Here is a 24,145-nt window from a genome sequence, read left to right as displayed (position 1 = left end):
TTTGTTTTTACTGTTTATTTTCTAAACTCGGATGGTTCCAAATAAGTGTAGAATACAAACCAGTAACACAGACTGTGGATGATATCAAGGTGATTTTCCCACAGGTTGTCACACAAAATAAAGGCAGGGGGAAGCGGAGCTCTCATTTTTGGAGATTTGTTTCTGACAATGGGAGCCATTTGTAGTGGTCAGAGCCTGTTTCTGAGAGGTTGGTGAAGTAACATTAAAGGTTCTTTTCACCTGAAGTCACTTGAGTTGATGCACAAAAAATACATGACAAAGGAAAACATCTGTTTTGTGTGGTGTTTGCTACCTAAATGAATAATGTATGCTATGATCTCTCCCAAAGGGAAGCGGAGGAATCCAAAACAAATCATAAAATAAAATGAAAAATTATCATTATGGATGTTCGGCTGATTAGTTCAAATCAGAGGCATTCCTTGTTATTAGATAAATTTCACTCATTTATGACTTTTTTCTTTCTTCGTCACCTCTGCAGCAACTCTTACAACGTATATCATACTATTTTATTCATGCGACTTCAGTGTCAATAGCCCCAAACTGAAGGATTTTACAGTTTTGCTTTTTTTTTTGGTTGAAGTAGTACAAAATGTCAAAAATTAGAAGGAAGGTCACAGTGGAAAATACCAAGACCATATCCGATAGCACATCCCGAAGACCCAGTGTGTTTGAAAGGCTTGGACCCAGCACTGGAAGTACTGCAGAGGTGAGTTGTAAAAGTGTTCTTCTTTTTCTCCCCACCCCAGCATCTTCTTTTCCAGGATTTAGGTGGTGGGAAAGAGTAGCTCACAAGTACCAAGTACTCAGATATGTCTGATGTTAGTAAAGGTGAAAAGAACTCCTTAACATATGGATGTTCAGCATACTAATACTAGAATAACGTGTGTTGTCCCAGCTTCTGGAGATGAGCAGTAGTACTGTACATACTAATAGTATTTCCACCAACCTAAATTTTTCTCTGCCAGACCTGATGCTCATTGTTATTTTTTTAATTAGTTATATTACTGGTGGACAGAAATTACAGATAAATGGGAGTTAATGTGGAGTCATTTGTTTGTTCTGCCACACTCACACCAATGGTATTTCCAGAAATGAGTGTGAAATTCACCCAGTAATATCTGTCTCTTAGACACAGTGCCGTAACTGGCTGAAGACTGGCAACTGCCTCTATGGGAACACATGTAGATTCGTACATGGCCCTTCACCACGAGGTAAAGGCTATAGCAGCAGTTATAGAAGGTAAATCAAGAACTCACTTTGAATTCTTCACATGCTGTAGGAAAATAGCTTTTGCAACTATGTCTTCTGTTTTTTTGTGTTTTTCTTTTTTTAAAAAGTGAAATGCTGTGGTGTGCCTAATGGTATGTTTTATTGATAACCGATTGCATTGTGAAGCTGCTCAAAACTATTTAATTTGGCAACTTGCAATAGCTTTTCCCAGGATTTTTGTGTGTATGTAGCTTTAAAAAAATGAATGGATTCCGCTGGATGCAGATTAACTTCTTATATTAATTGAAATGGGAAGTTCAAGTACCTTAATTACGTTTTTTTGATGTAGTGTCACTGCAGCTTCTGATACTCCTTTCTGTCTTATACTAAAATGCTGTTTTGCAACTACTTACAGCAGTACCTACATACTCGCAGCCGTTCTGCCTTCACTATATTGTTTGATGAATAAGGTGTCTATCCTTTCTCTCCTGTTGTGCAAAAACACTTCTCTTCAAACTTAGTTTTGTGACTTTATCTTTCAGATATATAGAATAAGTATCCTATCTCATGGGAAGAGATCCACAAAGTCACTTCATTTTTCAAAAGAGAATATTTTTTACTGTCTGCCTCTTCATATGTTACTGTAATTTTAAAATGTTTTTACTACTGTCCTTTGTGTGGCATAACAACTTACTTAACTGAAACTGAATGTAGCAGTAAGTCTGTAATATTCTTGCTTTAAAGGACAAAAAGATAGTATAGTTTTAGCATAGTACGTCTTTGAAGACTTCACATTTTACAAACAACTGCGCTTCGTGATGCTGCAGTAATATCAATGTTACCTCTAGATTATGGATGGGCACACTGAAGCATCCAAGTGTAAAGCAACAGCAGGAAGGTTGGCACAAGGTTAGGGTTCTGTTTCTGGTTCTTTTTCTTGTTCCTGTGGCATAATCTCAGGATGATCTTGTCTTTGCTTGTTTGATCTTCCATTGCTTCTAAAGTGGTAACAGCTGGGATACGAAGCATATCACTGAGTTTAATGTTTCTTTCGGTGTGTAAAAGATTCTACTCTGTTCTGTACTGAATGTTCCAAATGGAAAAAAAAGGAGTGATTTACTAGTAGAGACTAAATTTAAAAACTGTTAGAATGTCACTTTCTCCTTGATTTGAGTGTTTGAAACACTCAGTGCATAGTTCAGTTCGGTCATTTGAAGAGAAGTCACATTTCTTTTAATGATTAAAGCTTTGTTTCTGCTTCACTGTCACCACTGACATTTAAGAATAATGTTGATTTACTACTTTTTATTGCTAACTTTTTTTTTACTAGGGCTATATGAAAATGTCAAAGGACAGATCTTGCTGCTTATTTGTCTGATACATTCAGCATTTAATAAAGGTGTTCTTAAAAATAAAAAGGGAAAGGAGGCCTCTACCTACCTACCCCTCCACACACACCAAAAGAGACAAATGAAAAAAGCGTGCTTGTCTTCAGAAATATCTACTGATAGCTCTTGGCCAGGCACAGAAAAAGCTGTTTTATGTACATAATAAAATGTTGGCATTTTCATGCCATTTTAACATTACGGAGATTTTTACAAATGTTATCCAGGTATTTTGAATGCAGTTTTATTGGCTTCTTGCAAGCCAAGCTAATACTTCCACATCAGTTCAGTTCAAGCAATGTTCAGTTCTTGTTCAAGTGTCTGGGACATCATAATGGTGGTGTGTCTACATGTGTTCAGCCAGGCCTGCAGGTGAAGTCTTCTGTTTGCTTTGCAAGCAGTTTGGTAGGACAGAGCACATCTTACTGCCTTTCTCTCCTTCCTCTCCAATTTCATACCTGTGTGAAATCAATCTCATTGTTAATGGTTTTGTCTGACCATAACACCTCCCATAGTTCAGAACATCACCAGGAAGGAAAATATGACTCTAAGATGTGGAGAAGAATCTAAAATCTCGTCTTGTTATAACTCCATTTCAGCATTAATACTGCCGTTTACAGCATGAATTCTAATCTTGCTATTATGAAAATAAAACCAAGCATGTTTTTACATATAAAGCTTTCCTGATGGATATATTAAGAACTCAGTAACAGACCACCAGTCTTCCAGGCATCTGAAGTAAGGAGAAGCTAACAAGGAAAGAGCTGTGTGTAACGCACGCTATCCCACAAGGAATTTTGTTCTCTTGCTCCACTCATAGGTTGTTGTTTAGTTGCTTGACAGCTCCCTGCTGGTTCTGTTATACTGTTGTCAGGCTCTGTGCCATCGTAGCATCCCTCCCTTAGCTTTTCTGATCCTCTTCATTCTGGATCATCACACTGGATTTAAAAACCAATCCAGCAGTAATACTAGGTGAGAATTTATGGATTTTGTAGGGTTCAAATATTGTTGTATGGGAAACTGAAAAACTGGACTATGTTTCATGAGCATTCAGTTATAATATGTACATTATATACTAATATACATTATATCCATTATAAACACATACAAACGGATACTTTCAGACAGCTGAGTTGCAATGTGTGCCTGTTGGTAGGGAGTTGTTCCTGACACTGTAAGAGGTGCAGAAGCAAATGGGAGCACTGTCATGAACGTGCATTTCCTAACTGAGCTGCTGAATATGGAGAACTGAACTGTTGCAGGAAGTAATGCTGTTTAAAATAACTTAAATTATTTAAAGGATGGCCCCAGCACAAAATATTAAGTTGCTAAAGAGAAGTTTTTTTGTTGAGTAGGTTTCTTCTTTCAGTGTACAGGGATAATGCCTTTTGTGTGAAAGGTTCTACCAGTTGCAGTCTAGCCACATCATCTTAAACTGTAGAGGTAAAATTGTAGTTATCTGTTGAAAGTCAGCAGTGCTCATTACCTGGAATAACCAAGGCCTCTTTTGAAGGGGAGAAAAAAGAAAGCTGTCTAGAAAAGAAGCCATTGTGTAAAAATTAAAATTGTGCTACATCTGAAAGAAAAATCTTCTGATAGGCTAGTTTGCTTTTCCGTGCATTAAGCAAAGTATCTGAAAACAGTCACATCTTCCTGAGTAATTGTTTCTTAAATATTTGAAAAATTGTTAGTCTTATTTTATTAGATGTTTTTTGGGAATTATGATGTTACAATGATTTTTTGGGGAGCAGGGGTAGGATGGTTACCATGACTTTGCTCCAGTGTTCTGCTAAAGCTGAACTTCCCCCTCCCCCACCAACCAACCAAAACCAACCAAAAAGCCACCAACAAACCCCAACCTGAAGCTATAACTTTTATCATTTCTGTGATTTCTCGATAACCTTTGTAATCTTTGAATAGATTTGAATAATATTTTAACAAAATAAGTTTTTTCTTCCCTCCCGTACCGAAAAAGGTATTAATTGAAGGGGAAATGGTTTGGATGTTTTTTCACTCCAGCATATAACTTTAAAGAAAAATAAGAGTACTAAGATACCAGATGTCTCACTAGAAAGTACACGAGCTGCATTCAGTGTAAGTTCTCTTGCTTTTGCCTTGAGCTACTTTTTTCCTGAAATTGCTCCTCTTGAGGAACAATGTTATTAGTACATAATTTGTAATTTTTTTGCCTTTTAAATTAATTTTCCATTTTTCAAATCCAGATCCTTTGTACCATAGCTGAAATATTACTAAAAAATAAGGCATTGAGTTGCTATTTTAATGTTGAAAGACAGTTTATTTGTTGAGGTAGCTGATGGTTGGAATGCTTAAGAGGGTTTTGGTAATGCAAAAGAATTATCTTTCTGAGATGGGGTGAAGGGAAGAAAGAAGAATCATAACCTTTGCTAAAGAGACAATTTAAAGATAATATAATCATGCATGCAAAGGATATAACTTGTTTATATTTGTATGCTGGATTTTATTTTATCCTCCTTAGTGCTGAAAGAAGCAATATGCTACTCTTTTGTACCTTTCCTCTGATCTAGAGTGACTTGTGTTTACAACTTCATGAAGAATTAAATGCATTTAAAAATGAGAGCAGTCACTGATCTTTTTCTCCTTAAATCCCAAGATACTTAACCTTATGATGCAGTTTGAAGAATTAAAGATAGGAAGGAATTAAAGAGGAAGTGGAAACCAGTTACTGTTTTTAAAGTATGCCCAGGTTGAAAATTAAGCTGTCTTAATTTAGATTTTTGTATGCATAATCTGTGAAAGACAGTTTACCCTTTGTGTATTATGTGACACAGGAAAGATGGGAGAAACACCACCTTCTAAATGGAAATTCTAATTCAGTCTGAAAAACAAAACAAATGCAAATTTATTATTCAGATATTATTAATAACTCTTCTAATCAACTAAGGCAGCATCACTGTCTCTTTATGATTCTTTAGTGTAAAGTGATGGGTACAGATCCGGTATTTTTCATACAACCATTTCACAGAAGAATCTAATTATGGCCAACAGCCATCACAGAAGTACCAAACTCAATATCAAGCCAGGTTTATGTGAAGAGAAATTTTGTTTTCTTGAACTGAAGGATCATTTGAAGCAGCTCCTACATCCCCCTTTGCTTAAGAACTTGTTTAAATGCAAGGGTTGTTCCCTTTTAACGCGTAAGGGATAAATGAACTTTTGAATTCATACTAAGAGGTGACAGGATGATACAGATGTCTTGTATAGGATGTTCCCCCTCCCTTCTCACATCAGAGCAGTACCTTTTACAGAAAATACACCTTAAAGTTGCATGACTAGTAGAGTTCATTCAGTATTTTGTAATTAAGTAATGTAATAAATATGTTACTGCACGATGAAAAATGGAGAAGGCCTCCAAGAGTGAATTTCTGGTACATGGTCTTGCAACAGTGGTGTTGTGTGGCAGTCTCACCAGGGTCGTGGGAAGATGGCACCTAGATCAGGTTATCTCTACTTGTGGACTTCATCTGTGTTCAGAGTTGTGCTTCTGTGTGACTGTTATTGCTAGTTTACAGTAGTTTGAGGTGCAGCTTAGAATATGGAGAAGGCAAAAGATATCTTGAGAGATTTGGTAGGAGTGATTGCGAAACACATTTGCATGATGCTCAAAAAGATTCATTCTGGATAGGGTCACCTGAAGCTGATCTAGAGTAGTAACTGAGTCATGCCATAGATACATACAAGTAATTTTTCTTCTTAGAGTCAAGAATTTGTTTGTGTTCTGAAAGAGTTTTGGGTTTTTTGGGTTGCTTAAGCCTATTAGAACTAAATATATTTTATTCATCCACTTCACTTCTTGATGGGAGGTTTAGAGCTTTCTGTTTATACTACTAGAAAAAAAATAATTAAAAGACAAATTATATTCCTTTAAAAATATTCCCAGAGAACTGGTTATATTATATTTCTGTATTATACAGGTCACCAGAAAGACCCACTGGAGATCTTCGGGAAAGAATGAAGAATAAACGTCAAGAAGTTGAGGCAGAGCCACAGAAACGAAGTACAGAGGAATCATCCTCTCCTGTTAGGGTAAGAATGGAGTTTGCAGAACTCCAGAATCCCTCAGTAGCAATTGGGCAGTGTGTCCTAGAAACCTGATCATGGCGACTTGTAATATTTCAAATGTTTTAATGGCTTGATCATTTTGTTCATAGCATGTGGCATATTTTATTAAGAAGTGTCTTAACAATTGTATTATTTTACAGTTTTATAGCACTTTCTGACATTTTGATTCCCAAAGATTTTATAAATTCTGCAGACTAAAATATGTTATAAATACTGATGAACAGCTATTTAATAATAGTACGGTCTCTTTGATTATTAGCCTGAAAGCGTATTCAGCATTGTTCAGATCATCCACTATTTCTCCACTGACACTTACTCATATCCATGGTTTACATGCATCCTGACTCCAGTTGTTCATCCCAAATTTACTTTTGATGAGACCACGCAGTTACTGTTGTGCTGGTTCATTTCACTTTCCTCCTCACATACTCATCAGCCATCCCAACTGCTCACTTTTGGATTTTACCAAAAATGCATTTATTATCATTCTCATTTTCTAAACATCTTTCTGCAACCCTATACCCCTCAAATATCAGAAGTTGCTAATTTCAAAACTGTGTTGCCTGTTCCTGCATTGATGTTACGAAGAAGTAGGAACGGAGTTGGTAGTGTGACCATGCACCTGTGTAACAGTAGCACCAATGTATTCCTGCGTCATGTTTTTTAAGACCATCTTCATATAAAAAAAATGATTAAAAGCATTTGTTTGTGAAAAATCAGTTTTGTTTCTGCAGGTATTAACAGCATTCTTTTTTTTTCTCTCAGTCTGTTCCTACTTGCTGTGTAAAATTAATTTTTATGTCAGGTGTAAAGAAATCAACAGCAGCTGCTATCATTAAATTAACAGAATGGCTTACCTTCCAATCATGTTTTCAGTTGCTGTTTTTGTGTAAACTTTCAACCTTTTTAATCTTTTACTTAAATGTGTTTCTTTTATTTTATAACAGTTTAAATAAACTTTTCAGTTATTGAGTACATGGTTGGTGAGAAAAGTGTTTTTTTCCAACCGTTATTAAAAATCTACTGTAACTACTTCTGTCTTGGTACAACTCTAATTTTGATGTAATTCTTACTTTTGATTAGTTAACCCTGCTTTTTATAGTATTCTATTAATGTAATAATAAAATGCTCTTTAAACAACTAAACCCCAAGTAAAGGTGAACTGGAAGCATAACTGAAAAGAACTGGAGAATTAGTGGGTCTGTTGAGGTACCAAAGAATTATTTACAGGATAAGCACATTGCGGAGAAAAAAATTACTCCAATTCCATCTCATAAAACAGAAGGCTGAGGAAACCACCGAGCTGTTGTATTAGTTGTATGGAGGCAACTCTGAAAATATGGGATATCCAAAGAAAATATTCTGGAACAAATAGATGAAGAGGGACAGTTGTCAAGAGTTGCATTGCAAAGAACCAGGATATCTAAAATAACAGAAGACTGAAGTGACTGAGCTACTAACAAAAATCTTGCTCCATTGTTAGAGCTGTTATGGTGGAGATCTAATATCTGATGTTTTCATCTCTGATTAAAGCTTTTGGGATAACAGATGAGCTGGATAAGAAATCTTAGCTTTGTTTTGAAATAAAAAGGTAGCTTCTTCCATAAAAAGTTTCATAATTGTTTTATAAAAAACAGCACAAAAAACCCCACGGTGCTGTTCCTGCAGACAAAATTTGTGCTTTACCAGTCTGTTTCCCTGAAACTTTAACAGAGAGCAGTGGCAAAGAGAGAACTGTTTGATACGGTTGAAACCTTAAACAGCTTCTTTTGAAACAAGGCTTTTGAGGTGTGTAGATAGCCAAAGAATAGCAGGTATAATTTTGTCAGATTTAGAACCCAGCTAAGGATAAAATTCTAGATTAATTTCAGATGATGAGGTTACAGAGAATGCTATGGTGCTTCATCTAAAGAGCTTTCAATTTTTAAGACTGTGCAAAAAATGTTGGACATCGCAAATGTCAAACATTGCAGAACATATGAAAACTGTAGTTGAGATTACCGAAGTCTGAGGAATGCCATAGGAAGAGTTTCTGGCAATATGATGGCAGCTGAAACTTGGTGTTGGCCAGTGCAAAGGAATGCACAGTGAAAAATGTATTTTAAAAGTAATGAATGAATATTTTAAAAGTAACTGAAACAATCCAGTAGCAAAAGAAGTTATTGTGGACAGCTCAATGAAACCATCTGTTCCAAGTGCAGTCACAGTTGCAGAAGCAAACACTCAGGTATATAAACATGGAATAGAAAATGATCAATATTATGCTTTAGGAATTCATGGTACAGTTTTATTTCAAATGCTGTTTGGTTGTGGTCACCTGTATGCATGAAGATACAGTCAAAGGTCTTTTTGAAGTGGGCAAGGAGGTGAGAAGGACACTGGAGAGAAGAAAGGACATGTGGTGAATGCATATAATGTATGGTTGAGAGAATGTAAAGTAGATGCGTCATACTCATACTTTATCCCAGTAGAAAGAGTGGCAAATTTGAAAATGACAAGAGGAAATGCTATTTATGCTATATATGATAATTCTAGCTGATTGCCAGAAGATACAGTAAAAAACCTGAATAGGTTCCACAAAAAGCTGAGACAGTATAACAAGTATAAAATCTTTATAGAAGAGATTTCTTGTTCTTCGGAGACATAAGATAACTAGTACAATCTGTATGTGTTTAGGAAGAAACTTCCTATATGGACAGCTTACAGAATATATCCCTTGTTATTTTTTTCATGTCTTGTACTGTAATTTTCAGAGACAATATGCTGCATTATGTGGACAACTACATTGAACTGTTGTTTCTGTGTTTCTCAGATTTGCGTTCAGAACGATTTCAGCACTATATGTTAGTGTATAAATAATTAGTGTACAAATAACTAGATAAGGTTCTTGCCATTATTGTATTTAGTTGGAAATTTATATTATACGTTGAATTTTTCTTTGTATTATGAGAAGACTGTTACAGTGGAGTATTTGAAGTATTACCTAAAGTATTACCTGGGAGGTGTGTGTGATTTGGGAGAAACAGTGGGAAAAACTTAATGTACATTTAGGAAAGGTTTTTGTAAGGAATATCTATCACTTGTTTCATATCTGTGCTTCTTGTCACTGTGGCTTTTGAATATCTCCAGTGGAAATGGAAGTCAGCATTGTCTTCCGTCTCTGAACTGGAAACAGTATTTGTTCATTTCAGGGAGACTTCAGATTCATTTTTTGCATGTTTGTGTAATGTGGTAGCAATTTACACTGTAAAGGTATTATGTGTAGAGCAAAATAGTACTGTGCTTGCCCAAAAGACTCTAGCTGTAATACATGATACTTTAGTCTAGATTGAAATGAATCTGCACTTTTGAATTAGTTTGTGTTGCTGGTGCATGTACATGAGCTGATAAGGCTGAAACTGAAGGTTCTGCCTTGTAAGAATTGTAGATTTCAGGAGTCTTATAAATATTCTCTCTGTTGGTGTCAGCAAAATAACACTTCTTGGCTAGAAGCGTGTTTTGCAGACTGGATGAGTCCTTTTGCGATTGGCCAAACTCTTCTGGCTGTAGTGGGAAATTCATTCAAGTCTTGTGCTCTAGAGTGCTGATAACACCTTGTGGGGTGTGGAAATTCAACATAAGTAGACATTAAATTAAATAAAATCTCACAGAATTCAGCCACAATGTTGTTAGTTTTTTCCTTTCTTAAGTAGCATTTCTCCTGAATGTCGACATTAAACTGTAATCATCTATCTAACATGTGTAAATAGTTTAGCTGTGAGCACATACCTGAAAACTGCATAGACAATGTCTACTAAGTTGTTATTTACTCTTAGGATAATATAGTTTTTTAAAAAATAATTATATTATTTCAGAGGTTTATTGTTTCTTGTCTAGTAAATTGCATTTTTTCAGTGTCTTCAGAGAAATAGTTTATAAGTGTGTCTGAAGTGGGTACAGGATTGCCAAGTACTAGTGAAAGATATGCTATTGGCCATCAGGACCTTGACTTACTTTATTCTTGGCTTAAGGGAGATACAGGAAAAAAACCAAACCTGTGTAAAGAACAAGAAGGTCTCTAAGGATATGAAGGAAATATTTACTCCCCATAGTATGAGGAAATTAAATGTGTTGTAAGTGGAACAAGTATAATAAGAGGAATATATTAAAAACTTTTTCATGAGAATATTCAAATATGTGTTCTAAACCATCATAATTTATATTCTTGAATTGTGTGTCCCAGGAAAGTATACTGAATTTCTGAAATGAGATTTGTTTTTCAAGATGCAACATTACAGGAATCTTTTTTTTCTTGACAACTAAGCTGAAGTAATTTAGCTTATGAACATGCTCAGATCAAGTTATCTTGACTTGTAAAATAGCATGCTTGCATAAAAATTGTCTATTCTCTTTACCTATATTGAAAAATTCAATAAAATTCCTTTCATAGAACATCTTGTTCTCAGTTCTTCTGTAGAAGTATGATTGTGCCACTACTGCATCTCTCCACTGAAAGGTGAAAATTCAGGCTGTTTTAAGATACCTGTGTTTGGTTGTGAGTTTGGAGATGTAGGTGAGATACATACAAGTTGTTTAGTATTTTTGACATGGGTTAGTAAATTGGTCTTGAAGCATTCTGACTTACCTGCACGTTCTCTGCTGCCAAATTATTTGGGAAATTAGCTATGAGAAGTTTTTTGAAATTAGTATATACAGGATGTCCTAACATGCATATTTCAGTTTGCTAGTAACAGCGTTGAATTAATAGAACCTAGTATTTGTATTTAAGAAATAATGTTTATTGTTTGTTTGTGTTGTAGGAATTAGAGTAAATAGTTTAATTAATAGTACGGATGCAGCCTTCAAGGAGCCCAGTCTAGAAAAGATTAAGCATTAAGATGCTCTAAGAAAAAAAAAAGAATGGTTGCAGAAGAGGCTTGTTGACAAAGTTACAGATTTTCAAATCTCATTAGAGTAATTTTCTTCTAAAGTAACTTGTTTTGAAGCTTAGCACAATTCTTGCTCTTAGACTGGAATGCCTTAGTACGTGTTGTGATCATGGCTTAGTTGATGTAGACTTGTCTGGAGTTGATGTCAGCAACCAATGTGACTTGATAGGTCATGATCTTGTGCATCATTTTAGAGTTCCTATCATGGAATGAAGAAAAAATACCTTTTTTTTTTTTTTTCTTATTCTACAAACTGCTTTAAATTAAATGTGACACAAATTAGTTCTTTAATTTGGAGTTCTTTCGTGTTATGTGGCGACCGGTTGTTTTTTTCTAAACCTTCAAAGGCTTTGAATATGATATACGGAATGCATCAAGAGGCTTGAAGATAACTGTGCATTGAAGCATCTGTTTTAGTTCACTAGGTAAAATAAATGCAGTGCTTGTTCTGTCATCGTTTACGTTGTTAAACTGAAGAGAAGATTTTAACATTATTAGTGAATAAAAAGAAATTGTTGAATTTTACTCTCTTGGAGGTGACAATTCACACTTGGGAGTGACTATCTACAATGTGATGTTATTTTCTTACTGTGTTTCAAAGGTGATGTTAAGGATTTAAAGTAGGTAAAGATCCAAGTACCAATAAGGAATAGCTAGTGAAATTCTCAGGCATCTCCTTTTCTTGGCATAAACCCAAAGTTTCCTACATACCAACACTGAAGAATCCCCAAAAGACAAAAGAAGGCACTATGGGAGGTGAGAACAAAAGGGATATGGGACAGACTTTCATTATTTGCTCTTTCTGGTTTCCTTCTTAGTAAGTTAATCTGTGATGCTTCAAAGATTGAATGTCCTTTTTCTTGCAAATAGTGAAAAAACTTTGTCCTGTACTCCACTTGAGCCCAAGTAGATTACTTGGAGAATGCCAATTCAGCAGAGGCAATGATGCAGCTATGCAGCTTTACTACTGGAATATTTAGCAAGGGGAGAAGAGCAGCAAAGGTTTAGTTTCCTTTTGAAATTATCTTCTTTCCTGTCAGAACAGTCTCTGACTTCCTTAGGTGTCCATGGGACCATCTGCCACATGCAAAATGGGTGCTACTGCAATAGTCAGACTTGTCTAATAACTCTGGGGCAGTGAAAGTTCAAATACAAAACTATCAACAAAACTTGATTCCAGTGTGTTGCTTTAGACTTTTTTCTCCTTCTTTCTGTGAGCCAAAGGTCTCTGATTTTCATTTTTTAAATATATATTTTATTTTTCCTCCCCATTCTTTATCCTCTGGAGATTTAAATCATTCAGCTTCTGAGGCTCATCTGCTTTGCATACAAATATTCTTATTTACAGCTGAGAACTTTTACTCAGGCTGTTAAAATTATACTCTTAAGAACCAGATCTGTTCTTTCGCTTCCTGTTTTAAACTTGATTCTCTGATACGTGCTCGATTCTTGCCCTGCCTTTAAACCTTATTTTATAAATTCTTTCTTCTCTTTTCCCTATGTGCTATTTGCATACTGATTACGTGAAATTGCATTAGAACGTGTTGCCTGTGGAGTCTCTGCTTATTTAAGAAGATATTTGTTCAACAAGGGCTAAAGGGGAAAATGCTTTTTGTACTATAAAAAGAAACAGCCAAAATACCATGTAAAATATACCTGCTTCTTCAGGCTTCTTTTAAAATAAAGTTGTTTACTCTAATGAAGCATTTTTCCCTCTTATAGAAAGAGTCTTCACGAGGAAGACATAGAGAAAAGGAGGATATCAAAATTACAAAGGAGAGAACACCAGAAAGTGAAGAGGAAAATGGGGATTGGGAAACAAATAGAGAAGGTAAGTGTAGTTAAACTAATGGTCCCCCTGCAGCTCAAAGAACTGCAAGATTACTGGGCTGATAGTGAAGCAGAGTGCTTAAAGATTTGGTCTCCAAGCAGAATACTTTTATACAGTAGCCATTAATGTTTATTTTTGGAGCAAAGAAACAATCTAAGTTGGACTCCTACAGTGGTAAAACCAATGTATTTTAAGAACATGCTTTTTTTCCTGTTTTTTTTTCCATTTTGACTCCTCAGACAAGAAGGAACTGGGCTGTAGGGTACTCTGTGGCTGAACTTTGCCCATTTAGATCACTAGTTGAATCCAAGTTAGGTCCAAAGTAAATTTGAAATTGATCAGTCTGAGGAGAGAGCATAATTCCTTTGAATTCAAAAGTCAGCAGGTTTTTGCTGCATAATTTGTAATGGTGTGAACTGCCTCATTAACAAGGGCTCCATTCGAATGAGTGGGAAAACAGGTGAAGGTAGCATTTAATCAATTATTTGTCTTCTGAAACCACCTGAAGAGTGGCAAGTCTTGCATTACCTTCTGTAGTCAGGTTTTTTGTGTGTGGGTTGGTTGTTTTTTTTAATGGTTAAAAGGGGATTTAATTGTCCTTTTTCATAGTACTCATCCACTTAACATGCAGACAGTTGAGGAAAAGACTGTCTTTGTTTTCTCTCTCTTCTGAGTCTTTCCATTTCACTTTTTTTAGAGACCAAGTTAACCTGACGGTGAATTTATGGCAGCTTCTCATGAACTGTGGTGTTTACTTAGTTTTGTGTCAGTGTTTCAGAAGTAGTTACAATAATGGGATTCCTGATCCCTTCTGAGTGAATTCAGATATAATGAATCTATTTGCAGTAAGGTATACTACAAGTTGGTTGTGGGCTGGAGATCCCCTGTATATTTAATTCAGTAGGTAGCTTTGCTATAGTATGTGCTGTAAATGTTGCAAATATTGTTTTGCTGTATCTTAAGCACAATACATGAATAGAAAAGTAGCCATAATATATTTTTAGTCCTTTCTAAATTTTGTTTTCAGCATCATTTAAGAAACATGTATGCGTGGAAATAGAATCTAAGTAAAAAATATGGAACTTAGAAGACTCTAGTTTTATATAAATATATGCTATGAATGTCTTAAGTCTTAGACACTCTGGCTTTCAGCTTGAGAATTATGTTTTTTTCAAAATGGTGTTGATCATATTTATAACTTCTGGTGTGGATGAAATAGAATTACTGCTAAGTTCTAGTGAGTGCTGTATATAAGCAGAGAGATGGACTGGGAAAGAACCTTTGCTGTTAGAAACTGCACCTCTCTATGCGCTGTTCCCATGCATTCGTGACACATAAAGGGAATTTGTAGACTTGAATTTAGTTATTGCAAAACCTTTTATATAGTTCCTGTGTGTAGAAAGGGTTGTGAAAGCAAATGACTTTTTAATGAAGTCGTCTGTCTCTGACAGTTATTTTCCTAAAGTGTTTTCTGAGCAGTAGGCTTAAATAGCCATAAACAAAATAAGAATTGTAAACAGAGTGAGTAAAACTGCTCTAATTTTCAATAAGATTTCAGTTGCAAGGCTTGAAGTGTGTGATATTAAATAGACATGACTTAATGAGAAGCAAGAGAAATAGCATCTTTTCTGATGTGAAAACCAAACGGTAATAATGTTTTAAAAACAGAAATACACTCTCAAAATATGCATTTATGGAGTGAAAGAGGTCAGAGACCTCTTCTTTTATTTTAAAATCAATTTGTAAGTCTAATTAAGCAATTGTATAAATTGATTTGTGTGATATTCTATTAAACAAAAACCTCTAGTATCGTGCATCATTATTTAAACACATTTCATGTGAGATTTTCCAATTAAGTAGTGTTCTACATATTTTTGATCTTTGTGGAAGCGTACTCTTTTCATGATTTTAATATAAAATGGATTTTTCTTGCTAACTTAGCTTAATAATTGTTGCAGGTCTCTGAAAGAAGTTGAAGTAGTTTTTACTGAGGTTTAAATGCAGGTTGTATGGAACTAATGAGAGTTTTTTCAGGTTTACACACATATTCGGAGAAGAGATTTGGCTTAGCTTTATCAATTTATTCCTGGAGCTTATCCTTGGCATCCAGTATGTTAAATATTATTATTTATTTCATATGCAATTTTCTAATCTGTTTACTTTTTTTTAAATAAAGACTCTGATAATGGAGATGTTAATTATGATTATGATCATGAGCTGTCTTTGGAAATGAAGCGCCAAAAGATTCAGAGAGAACTCATGAAGTTGGAACAGGAAAACATGGAGAAACGAGAGGAAATAGTCATTAAAAAAGAGGTTTGTATTACATAAATGTGAAATTAAAAAAATAAGTCATCATCCACTTCATAGGCTTCTAATTGTTTCCTGGAAGATTTGAGCTTCCTGGGCTACAAATGTGCTATTATGTTACGTAGTAGTAAATAACCAGCTTATGAATAACTTAGTATGTGACTTGGATATTAGTTGTAAGTATCTGGTAAATCATCCAGCACCATAACCAAGTCTTTTTGTTGATTAAGTCAGCTATTAAAGGAATAGGAAGATCTACATTAATTATATGAAACTAGTAAGACTTTTAACAGAGAAGACATGTAGAAGAAAGCACAAGGCATAATGTTTGTCAGGCGCATTTTCCAGCATGTCTTTTGGTAACAGGCAAAGCTGTGTTAGAAACCCTAAAATTTTGAGAAGATTTAAAAAAAAAAAAGCCTGAAAGGAGATTTTCTTTTTTCAGACAAACTTGAGTGCTAACTGCAAACATACTGATTTTAAACTTTTAGTTAACAGTTTTTGTAATGTATTACAGAGTGCATCATTTTCTCTTTCCCCACCCTTTTCCTGTTATCTTCCTTTTGTGTTATTCTTTGAAAACAATGTGGTTAGTTAATTTGAGGTAGATGTGGACGTGGTTAAGATCTCAGATGTAGACTGTTACTGAATTTAACGTATTTACATATTTGACACATATATTAACATACAGCTTTTGAGCATCAATATCTTACTAGTTAATTTATTCTTTTCCTCAAGATTTCTCCAGAGGCGGTTAGATCTAAATTATCACCATCGCCATCACCAAGAAAGTCTAGCAAATCTCCAAAACGAAGATCCAGTCCCAAATCATCTTCTTCAGCTAGTAAGAAAGAGAAGAAAGCATCTACTGTATCTTCTCCACTTTTGGATCAGCAGAGGTCAGTATATAGATGCATCTTGTGAGAAAATGAGAACAGAGAACCACACTGATTTTTATTACTGGGTGTTTCTTAATATGGGTTTTCATCTTCCTTGCTTTCAGGACTTTTGATTATATAACTTTAGGGGAACGTCTCTAAATTGTGCGCTGTGAATCATCATCTGCAGAAAATTGTTACATGCACATAGTTTAATGTCATGGCTTACAAGCAGGTCTTTCTCTTTGAATATTCAGAGTCTCTGAGAGGTGACGAGGGAATACAAACCATTAAAAAGTGCAAAGCAGTTTTAGTTGAGATGCTGCAGCCTGTGAAGTAGCTCTTCTAGGCTGAAGTGAAATGTTTAAAATTTCATCGATTGCACATTCTGTTCAGGAAATAAAGTTTGACTTTCAAGGCAATTCCTTAGAGTTCAGGAGGGGAAAAGAAGTGGGGGGAAATGAAGGAAGACGGAAAAAGTAAGAACCAGGTATGTGAAAAATCACAGGAAGTTCAAGCTGTGTGCCTTGCCACAAAGAGTCCGTCTTCAAAACCTATTTTTAAGTTCTTGCTGGCTGCAGGACCTTTTGAATCACAGTGTGCAACTTTTAAATAGGAAAGAAATTACTGCGGCTGTGTAAACAGACACATCTGTCTAAGCTAAAATCCCCTTTAAAACAGGGACAAGACCATGTTGTTTCTGGTACCAGAATGTATAGCATGGATTAGTATACTACTGACATTCAGTATGCAGTGTTATCTGGTTTATAGGATTTACGCTGGTGGCAGTTTATATGGAAAAATATGTACTAGTTCATATTGTGAGATGCGTATTCAAAAATATTTGAATGCTTTATCCTGCATCAGATAGTTAACATTTTATTGAAAATGCGAGTTGTTCAAGTCATTTTGTGTGTGTGTTTGGGGTATTGCATTATAGAAATGGGAGTCTAAACAGACAAGATACTCTATAATAGAGTTGCTGTCCTCTGATGTGCACAGTTCATGGAAGGACATTTTAACTTTGAAAACTAGTTCTGTCTGAATGGGAGCAATTCCAATTTTTGTTCACTTCCTTCAGAAAGAAAGGTTGTAAATGGAAGAACTCAATGTGAATTTTTACTGTCTGTGTTCACCCTTCAGTCAAGTACAGTTATTGAACGCTGCTTGCTAATGGAGTGGTGAATCCTATCCTAAAAGCTTCAAGGCCCTTTATGTTGTAACTTCCCTGCCAACATCTGAGAAATCAGTATTTGAAATAGTTGGCAATCTTTCATTTTTCCTCCCTCTGTTAATTTATCTCTAGGAGTTCTAAAAGTAACCAGAGTAAAAAGAAAGGTCCTCGTACCCCTAGTCCTCCTCCACCAGTACAAGAAGAAACTCCCCTGGGGAAAAAACACAAAGAAAAACATAAAGCAAAAGAACGTTCAGAAGAAAAGGCAAGAGATGTGAAAGAGAGAGGGCGTGACTTTGAAAGGCACAAGGAGAAAAAAGAGAAGCAGAGGTAAGTTATGTTGCGTTATTAGCTTTTAACATTAATGTAACCTTGCTTTTAAAGTTATCTTTTATAGAACACTGAATAATAAGGAATTTATACCTGCTTTGCCAACAACCTTTTCAGTACTCTAAATATTTTAAGTGTGTTATATAGATGGATTGATAGACTATAACTAACAGATTGTTAGGTTTTAATTACCTAACTTAATAAGTTTGTAAAATGCCCTTCTGAAAGATTCATTACTTTTCAGGAAGTTGGACCTTCACCAATGGAGTAATTTGCCAAAATCTGTGTCGCTCACTTGTCCATTTGCCTGCTCTTCTGAAATCTTAGAGGACTATTATCTTTCTAAATTAGCAGTGACATGTTTAAACTCTCTGTAATCTTCAACAGGTTAAAAGTATTTATAAAGTAGTCAGACTACTGCGATTTCAGAATTACTTCAGTTTTGCATGTATATATACACAAAACCAAATAGTGGACTAATATGTCTATTTTCATTACTTTTCTGAAACATAGGTGTGCATTTCTGTTAAAAAGATACAACATCTGCATTATAAGTCCTACTTTGCCTTGACGAAAATAGGGTGCATCTTCCTAAGTGTTTACTTTGTAACTTGCACAGCAAAGACTGAGGAGTGAAAGACCAATGAATTGTGTATTTTTTAGTTAGTTAAATAAATTACACTGTTCTTACCTTAAAATACATTATTTCCCTCATGCACACTCTGTACTGGAAGGAGGTCATAAGCAGTAGAAAACATTTTAGGTAGTGCTGAAAAGATCAAGAGAGTAATTGGCTTATCATTGTACTATAATCAGGTGGTGATGACCACAGCCTTTTATTTCAATGTTGAATTTTTGCCCTTTTTTTTCCTAAACAATACAAATTAAGAAATAATGTCAAATCTTCATGATGTGCAGTAAGTGAAATAGTTGAAAGTTCTGGCAGATGTCTTTCATTCATTTGAAACTGTGGTTAGTGTTTGAAAATATCTGTGAGCTTGAGGCTTCTTAAAAAAAGTTCTCACATTACAGAAACTTTTTAATAGAGTAGCAGGGTATTTCTCCATTGAATTCTGTTTCACTGCTGCATGAAAATAGGTAAAATTACAATAACTTATTTTTGGTTTTACCATATTCTAGTTTTGTATTTTACAGTCCAGTGATTAACAAGAAATTTAGTGTGTATCGTGCATTCTTGAGCTTTGCTAACTTAAGGTAATGTCATATATGAAATTTTAGGTGGAACAAGTGATTCTGTAAGATTGTTCTCGATCTTGTAGGCACAGGGCCTGTCTCGGAGTTGTTTAATTTCTTAGAAACATACTAATGCCACATTTTGCCTCTTAAAGAAGCTGCAATTTATGTTTTCCAGGGATCCCTCTGAAAGCTCCCATAGACAGAAGCGTTCTCCTAGTCCTACAGATCATTCGGGCAGTAATTCTTCCCCTTCCAGGGAGTATTCACCACCAGCTGCAAGGCGAAGGCAAACCTCCCGAGCTCCAGCCAAGTCAACCACTCACAAACATAACTTCTCACCTTCTCGCAGGTAGGAGCTCGATTTCATGGATTATACTTCTGTGAATAGTTCTAGTTTAGAAACTTACTGTGTTGCTTTGACTACTTGTTCATATGTACCTGTTGTGGCTATATGTATGCCTCAAACTCTTGAGCTCTGAGACTTTTTTTCCCTCCTAGTTCACTACATTGAGAATACCTGTTATGCCAAGAACACAAGTCAGGGTGCAGGCTTCCATTTATCAGACCCTCTCAAGTGTTTTGGCTTTAGGTGCAATGTCAGAAGTCTGATAGGAGACATAGTCTGTGATCTTTTGGGAACTTTTAGGGTTTTTTTGTCTTATCTTCCCCCTTCTTAAAAAGTAGAAAATGTAAGAAATCTTCTATCTTGGAGATGAGGAAGGAGCAGAGTTTCTTCATTCAAAATGAGTAAGGTGATATGCAGATTCTGACTCTAAACATCTTTCCTGAAAAGCAAGCACAACTGGCTAAACACTACCATTTCTTTCAGAGGGTACTTTCAGAGACCCTTCTTGGAGGAAGCTTCAGAGAAGATATCCTGCTAGTTCTAGGAGCCTTAGAGAAAAATCTTTCACCACCCAAGTAAAGTTACTACTCTAGTTTTAAAAAGGCTTTAAAAAACTTAGCTTTAAAAAGGAAGGAGGCTTCTTATTTTGGTCTGAAAGAGTCTGTAAGCTTCACTTGGGAGTGGCCATGCTAAATATTACTGCAGTCCTGGGTCTGTATAATGGAGAGAGAAGGATACTTGTTTTCTGTTCTTCTGTTGAAGAGGTGGAAGGGGAGGAAACGCCAGATGTCATACTTTTCTGCATGCTGATAAAAGAAGCAAAACAAAACCCATCCATTCAGCAATTATAAGAGTCATAAGCAAGCTCTTTTGCTTCTGTGGTGGCTCTACAGATGGAACAATGTAGTATTGTATTAAGCTAGATGTCACTGATGGAAATTTTCTCTAAATTGAATTGTTTATAGGGAAGAGAGTAGAGCAGCCCATTGCCTCTGCAGCTGGCAATGTAAGGAGACCGAAAAATACTTTTGCATTACCTCTTTCCCAACTTTTTCTAACCTACTCCAGTATTTTGCTTGTCACTACCTGCTCGGGGTTTCCATGCAGACCTATCAAGTGTTGTGCAAGGGAATGTTAAGCAGAGAAGATAAATGGGTCTTCTGCTAGGAGTAGGGAAGGATATTTGAAACATCTTGTTTGTCTCCAAACCATTCTTGATAGCCTTCCATGCAAGCAAGTTTTGGTTAACCCCATGTTTCCTAACAATGGTTTAATGGTGAAAAGTAAATGCAGTCTTAGTTTAAAGACAATAAGTCATGATATTATATTAGATTCTGTCAGTCAGTTCTGACCCTGACTGAATTTTACTTTCTGAATGCCTTGGAAATTTTTACTACTAATTCCAGGCCATCTGTTTCATTTGTACGTAACAACGTGTACAAATCATGATCTTAGAGGTGTGCAGCCCACTTGTTTCCTCAAGAATAGTCAATCCTCTGACTTTGACGGTCAGACTTTCTCCTCTTACGATGGAAGACTGCAGCCAGCATGAGTATGCATTCACGGAGACAGAGAAACCATTGAGTTTCCTTTTTTCTGCCATCCATGAGGAATGTTTACCTTGTTCTTGGATAATAAATAAACTATAACCATTTAAAGATAAGTATCCTTTGAAAGCATGTCCTTGAGGGAAGACTAATTTGATGTTTTCTAGAAACAGCACTTATTTTCATCAGATAGAGGGTAGACAATGCACAGATTATTTTAATCACTTTTTAAATAGGATACAGTAACAACCTTTCAGACCAAGTTATTACATGTGTGCTTATTCTGACTCTTCCTTGCAGGTCTGCTTCCCCATCAGGTCAGCATCATTCTCCCATATCCTCCAGACATCACTCCTCTTCATCACAGTCAGGCTCCTCTGTTCAAAGACATTCTCCTTCCCCGCACCGCAAAAGAACTCCTTCTCCATCCTATCAAAGGACAGCTTCCTCCCCTGCAAGGCGATCGTCTTCTCCCTATCCCCCACACTCTTCTCCTCAAAGGAAGCGGAGCCCTTCAAGACACCGATCTCCTGGAAGAGAAAAGGGAAGGCATGATCGTGATCGGAATTCGCAGTCTCATGATAGGCGCCACGAAAGGCGGGATGGTATGAATAAAAACTAGCACTTCAGAATAATTTTTATTTGTTTGCAAATTGCATCTTGAATCTTGATTTTCAAATTGTGGCATTGTCTGCACCTATCTCAATGGCTAGGGTGTGAAGAAATTACTGCCAAATGCCTGTATTATTGTTCCTGTGCTGGCAGTGCTGTTTTAAGGAGCTGTGCAATGGAGTTTTCTGTTAGGACTGCTTACATAGACTCAGCTGTGTAAAGATCCTGTAGGCATCTGTCTAGGTGTTTATTGTGTAATGCAGTGATAGTATGAGTGGGTAAGTGATCTTCTCTTGGTATCAGGTATGAAGATCAGATGAGTGATGGCAGGGTAATTGTAAGTAGCTATTACTCTTTTCTATGAGGTGCCCAAATGCTAATCCAGTCCTTACTGCTCTGTTGTCTTTTTAATTGACATTAAGAAAGGTGAGTGCAAAGACAGAGTCATTCCCTCTGGAAATCTGTAAAGGTGGTAGAGCAGTTTGTGATGGGCAAACATGCTGTTTCTCTCAAGAGACAGATTACAAAGAGTACATATGTCAGGTTTTCTTAGACTGGCTATAAACTGAACTTCCTGTAGTAGTAATATTATAAATGCCTAATTAAGAGAAAGAGAGAGAGAGAGAGAGAAAGAGAGAGAGAGAGAGAGAGAGAAAGAGAGAGAGAGAGAGAGAAAGAAGAGAGAGAGAGAAAGGAGAGAGAGAGAGAAAGGAGAGAGAGAGAAAGAAGAGAGAGAGAGAAAGAAGAGAGAAAGGGAAAAAAAGAATTTAGCAGGGGATTGAGGTATTACAGGCGAGTAGTCTAAATTTAGCACAAATGTGTATGGAGAGAAGAAAAGGGAACTATGATTGTAGCAGAAATTATTCTACCTTAAAATTATTGAAATGTGGTGTTCTCTGATGTTTGAAATTTATTCTTATTATACCTTTTGTCTTTTGCACAGGTAAATATTTGTAAAGTATAGATTCAAATCCACAAAAAAAATTTTTAAAGCTTACTGAATGTATAAGTAGATACTCAACATCATCTTCTACATACATATTAATTTTGATTTTCTGTGTGTTTGTCAGAGGTATATTTTGACTATTATTTTAGACTTATTTTTGTGCTAAGTTTTTGCTCGCTCTGATTAAGCTTGGTATGTAACATTTCTTTTAAACGTTTTACAGAAACTAGAGGGAAAAGGGAAAAAGAAAGAGAAACAAGAGATGATCGTGACTACGACCAGGAGCAGAGTTCCTCCAGGGATCACAGAGATGACAGAGAGTCTCGCGATGGAAGAGATCGGAGAGAGACAAGAGACAACAGAGATCGGAGGGAGCCAAGGGAGTCCAGAGACACTCGTGACTCCAGAGATACGAGGGATTATAGCAGAGATACCAAAGACAGTCGTGATCAGAGAGACTCACGCTCCACGCGAGATTCCCATGACTACAGAGACAGAGACAGCCGCGATGCCCATAAAAAAGATGACCAGTATCAGGAGGACTCACGCAGCTATGGAAGATCCCACGGCAGAGAGGAGAGCTCTCGTGCTGAAGCAAGGAATGACTCCAGAAGTGACTCCAGAAATGAGAGCAGAAGTGATAGAACTGGTAGAAGTCGAGGCAGAGGTCCAGAATTATCTGACAAGGGTATTGCATGATTTAAAAAACTTACAAGTGTCTCTATCATTGGAGACTGAGTATTGACATTCATATTATCATGATATTTCATGTGGGAGTGCTGCCAAGTAGTTCATGCTTTTAAAGCATTGTTCAATTCTATTGTCATTAATTTATTCCTTAAATTTATAGCGCTTCTGTGTTCTCCATTCATTAAAGTGGCATAACATTGGTACTCTGCCATACTGTTTTAAAACAAACCCTTACCCTTGCACCATTCTATTTATTGTTTCTTCAACCCTAGGTTCTCCCATGAGTTACAAACACAAGTGAGAGGCTGGCGTGTAATGGATTTGTAGAGAGTAATGTGTCTCAGAGTGCTGGGCAGCAGAGTCTTTTGTTTTCTCTCAGAAGTAACTCCATGTCTTAGATACCTGAAAACTCTCTTTCACCACCATGATGACCCCACTGCCCCTTCTTGTCTGACCAAAAAAAGTGGGATTTTAACCTTTGGCAGTATTTTTGAAAGTCTGATGCACTTTGTAGAACAGCTTCACTTACCATCTTTTAATCATCTCTAGCTAATATATTTTGGCTTTCTCAGGCTTATTGTGACATTTTCATTAGGAAAATGCCGTGCAATTTTTACAGGAAAAATTATCTCTACTTTCT

At 36.1% G+C, this 24,145-nt stretch overlaps 1 protein-coding gene across 2 annotated transcripts in view; it reads left to right on the top strand.

Annotated features, from left to right (window-relative positions):
• The first annotated feature begins 610 nt into the window (after positions 1-610).
• Positions 611-24,145, top strand: part of ZC3H13 (zinc finger CCCH-type containing 13) — a 40,947-nt gene continuing 17,412 nt past the window's right edge. For both annotated transcript variants that reach the window (XM_010191808.1, XM_010191807.1), the window contains exons 1-10: positions 611-727; positions 1,151-1,260; positions 6,569-6,680; positions 13,367-13,475; positions 15,652-15,791; positions 16,524-16,684; positions 17,970-18,167; positions 19,540-19,713; positions 21,558-21,862; positions 23,039-23,503. In XM_010191808.1, coding sequence (XP_010190110.1) covers positions 611-727; positions 1,151-1,260; positions 6,569-6,680; positions 13,367-13,475; positions 15,652-15,791; positions 16,524-16,684; positions 17,970-18,167; positions 19,540-19,713; positions 21,558-21,862; positions 23,039-23,503 — 1,891 coding nt within the window. The remainder of the gene's footprint in view (positions 728-1,150; positions 1,261-6,568; positions 6,681-13,366; positions 13,476-15,651; positions 15,792-16,523; positions 16,685-17,969; positions 18,168-19,539; positions 19,714-21,557; positions 21,863-23,038; positions 23,504-24,145) is intronic.

The sequence above is a fragment of the Mesitornis unicolor genome, unplaced genomic scaffold (genome assembly GCF_000695765.1).
Source record: "Mesitornis unicolor isolate BGI_N332 unplaced genomic scaffold, ASM69576v1 scaffold10819, whole genome shotgun sequence".
NCBI lineage: Eukaryota > Metazoa > Chordata > Aves > Mesitornithiformes > Mesitornithidae > Mesitornis > Mesitornis unicolor.
The sequence above is the reverse complement of the archived record's forward strand: the minus strand, read 5'-3'. Positions and strand labels throughout refer to the sequence as shown.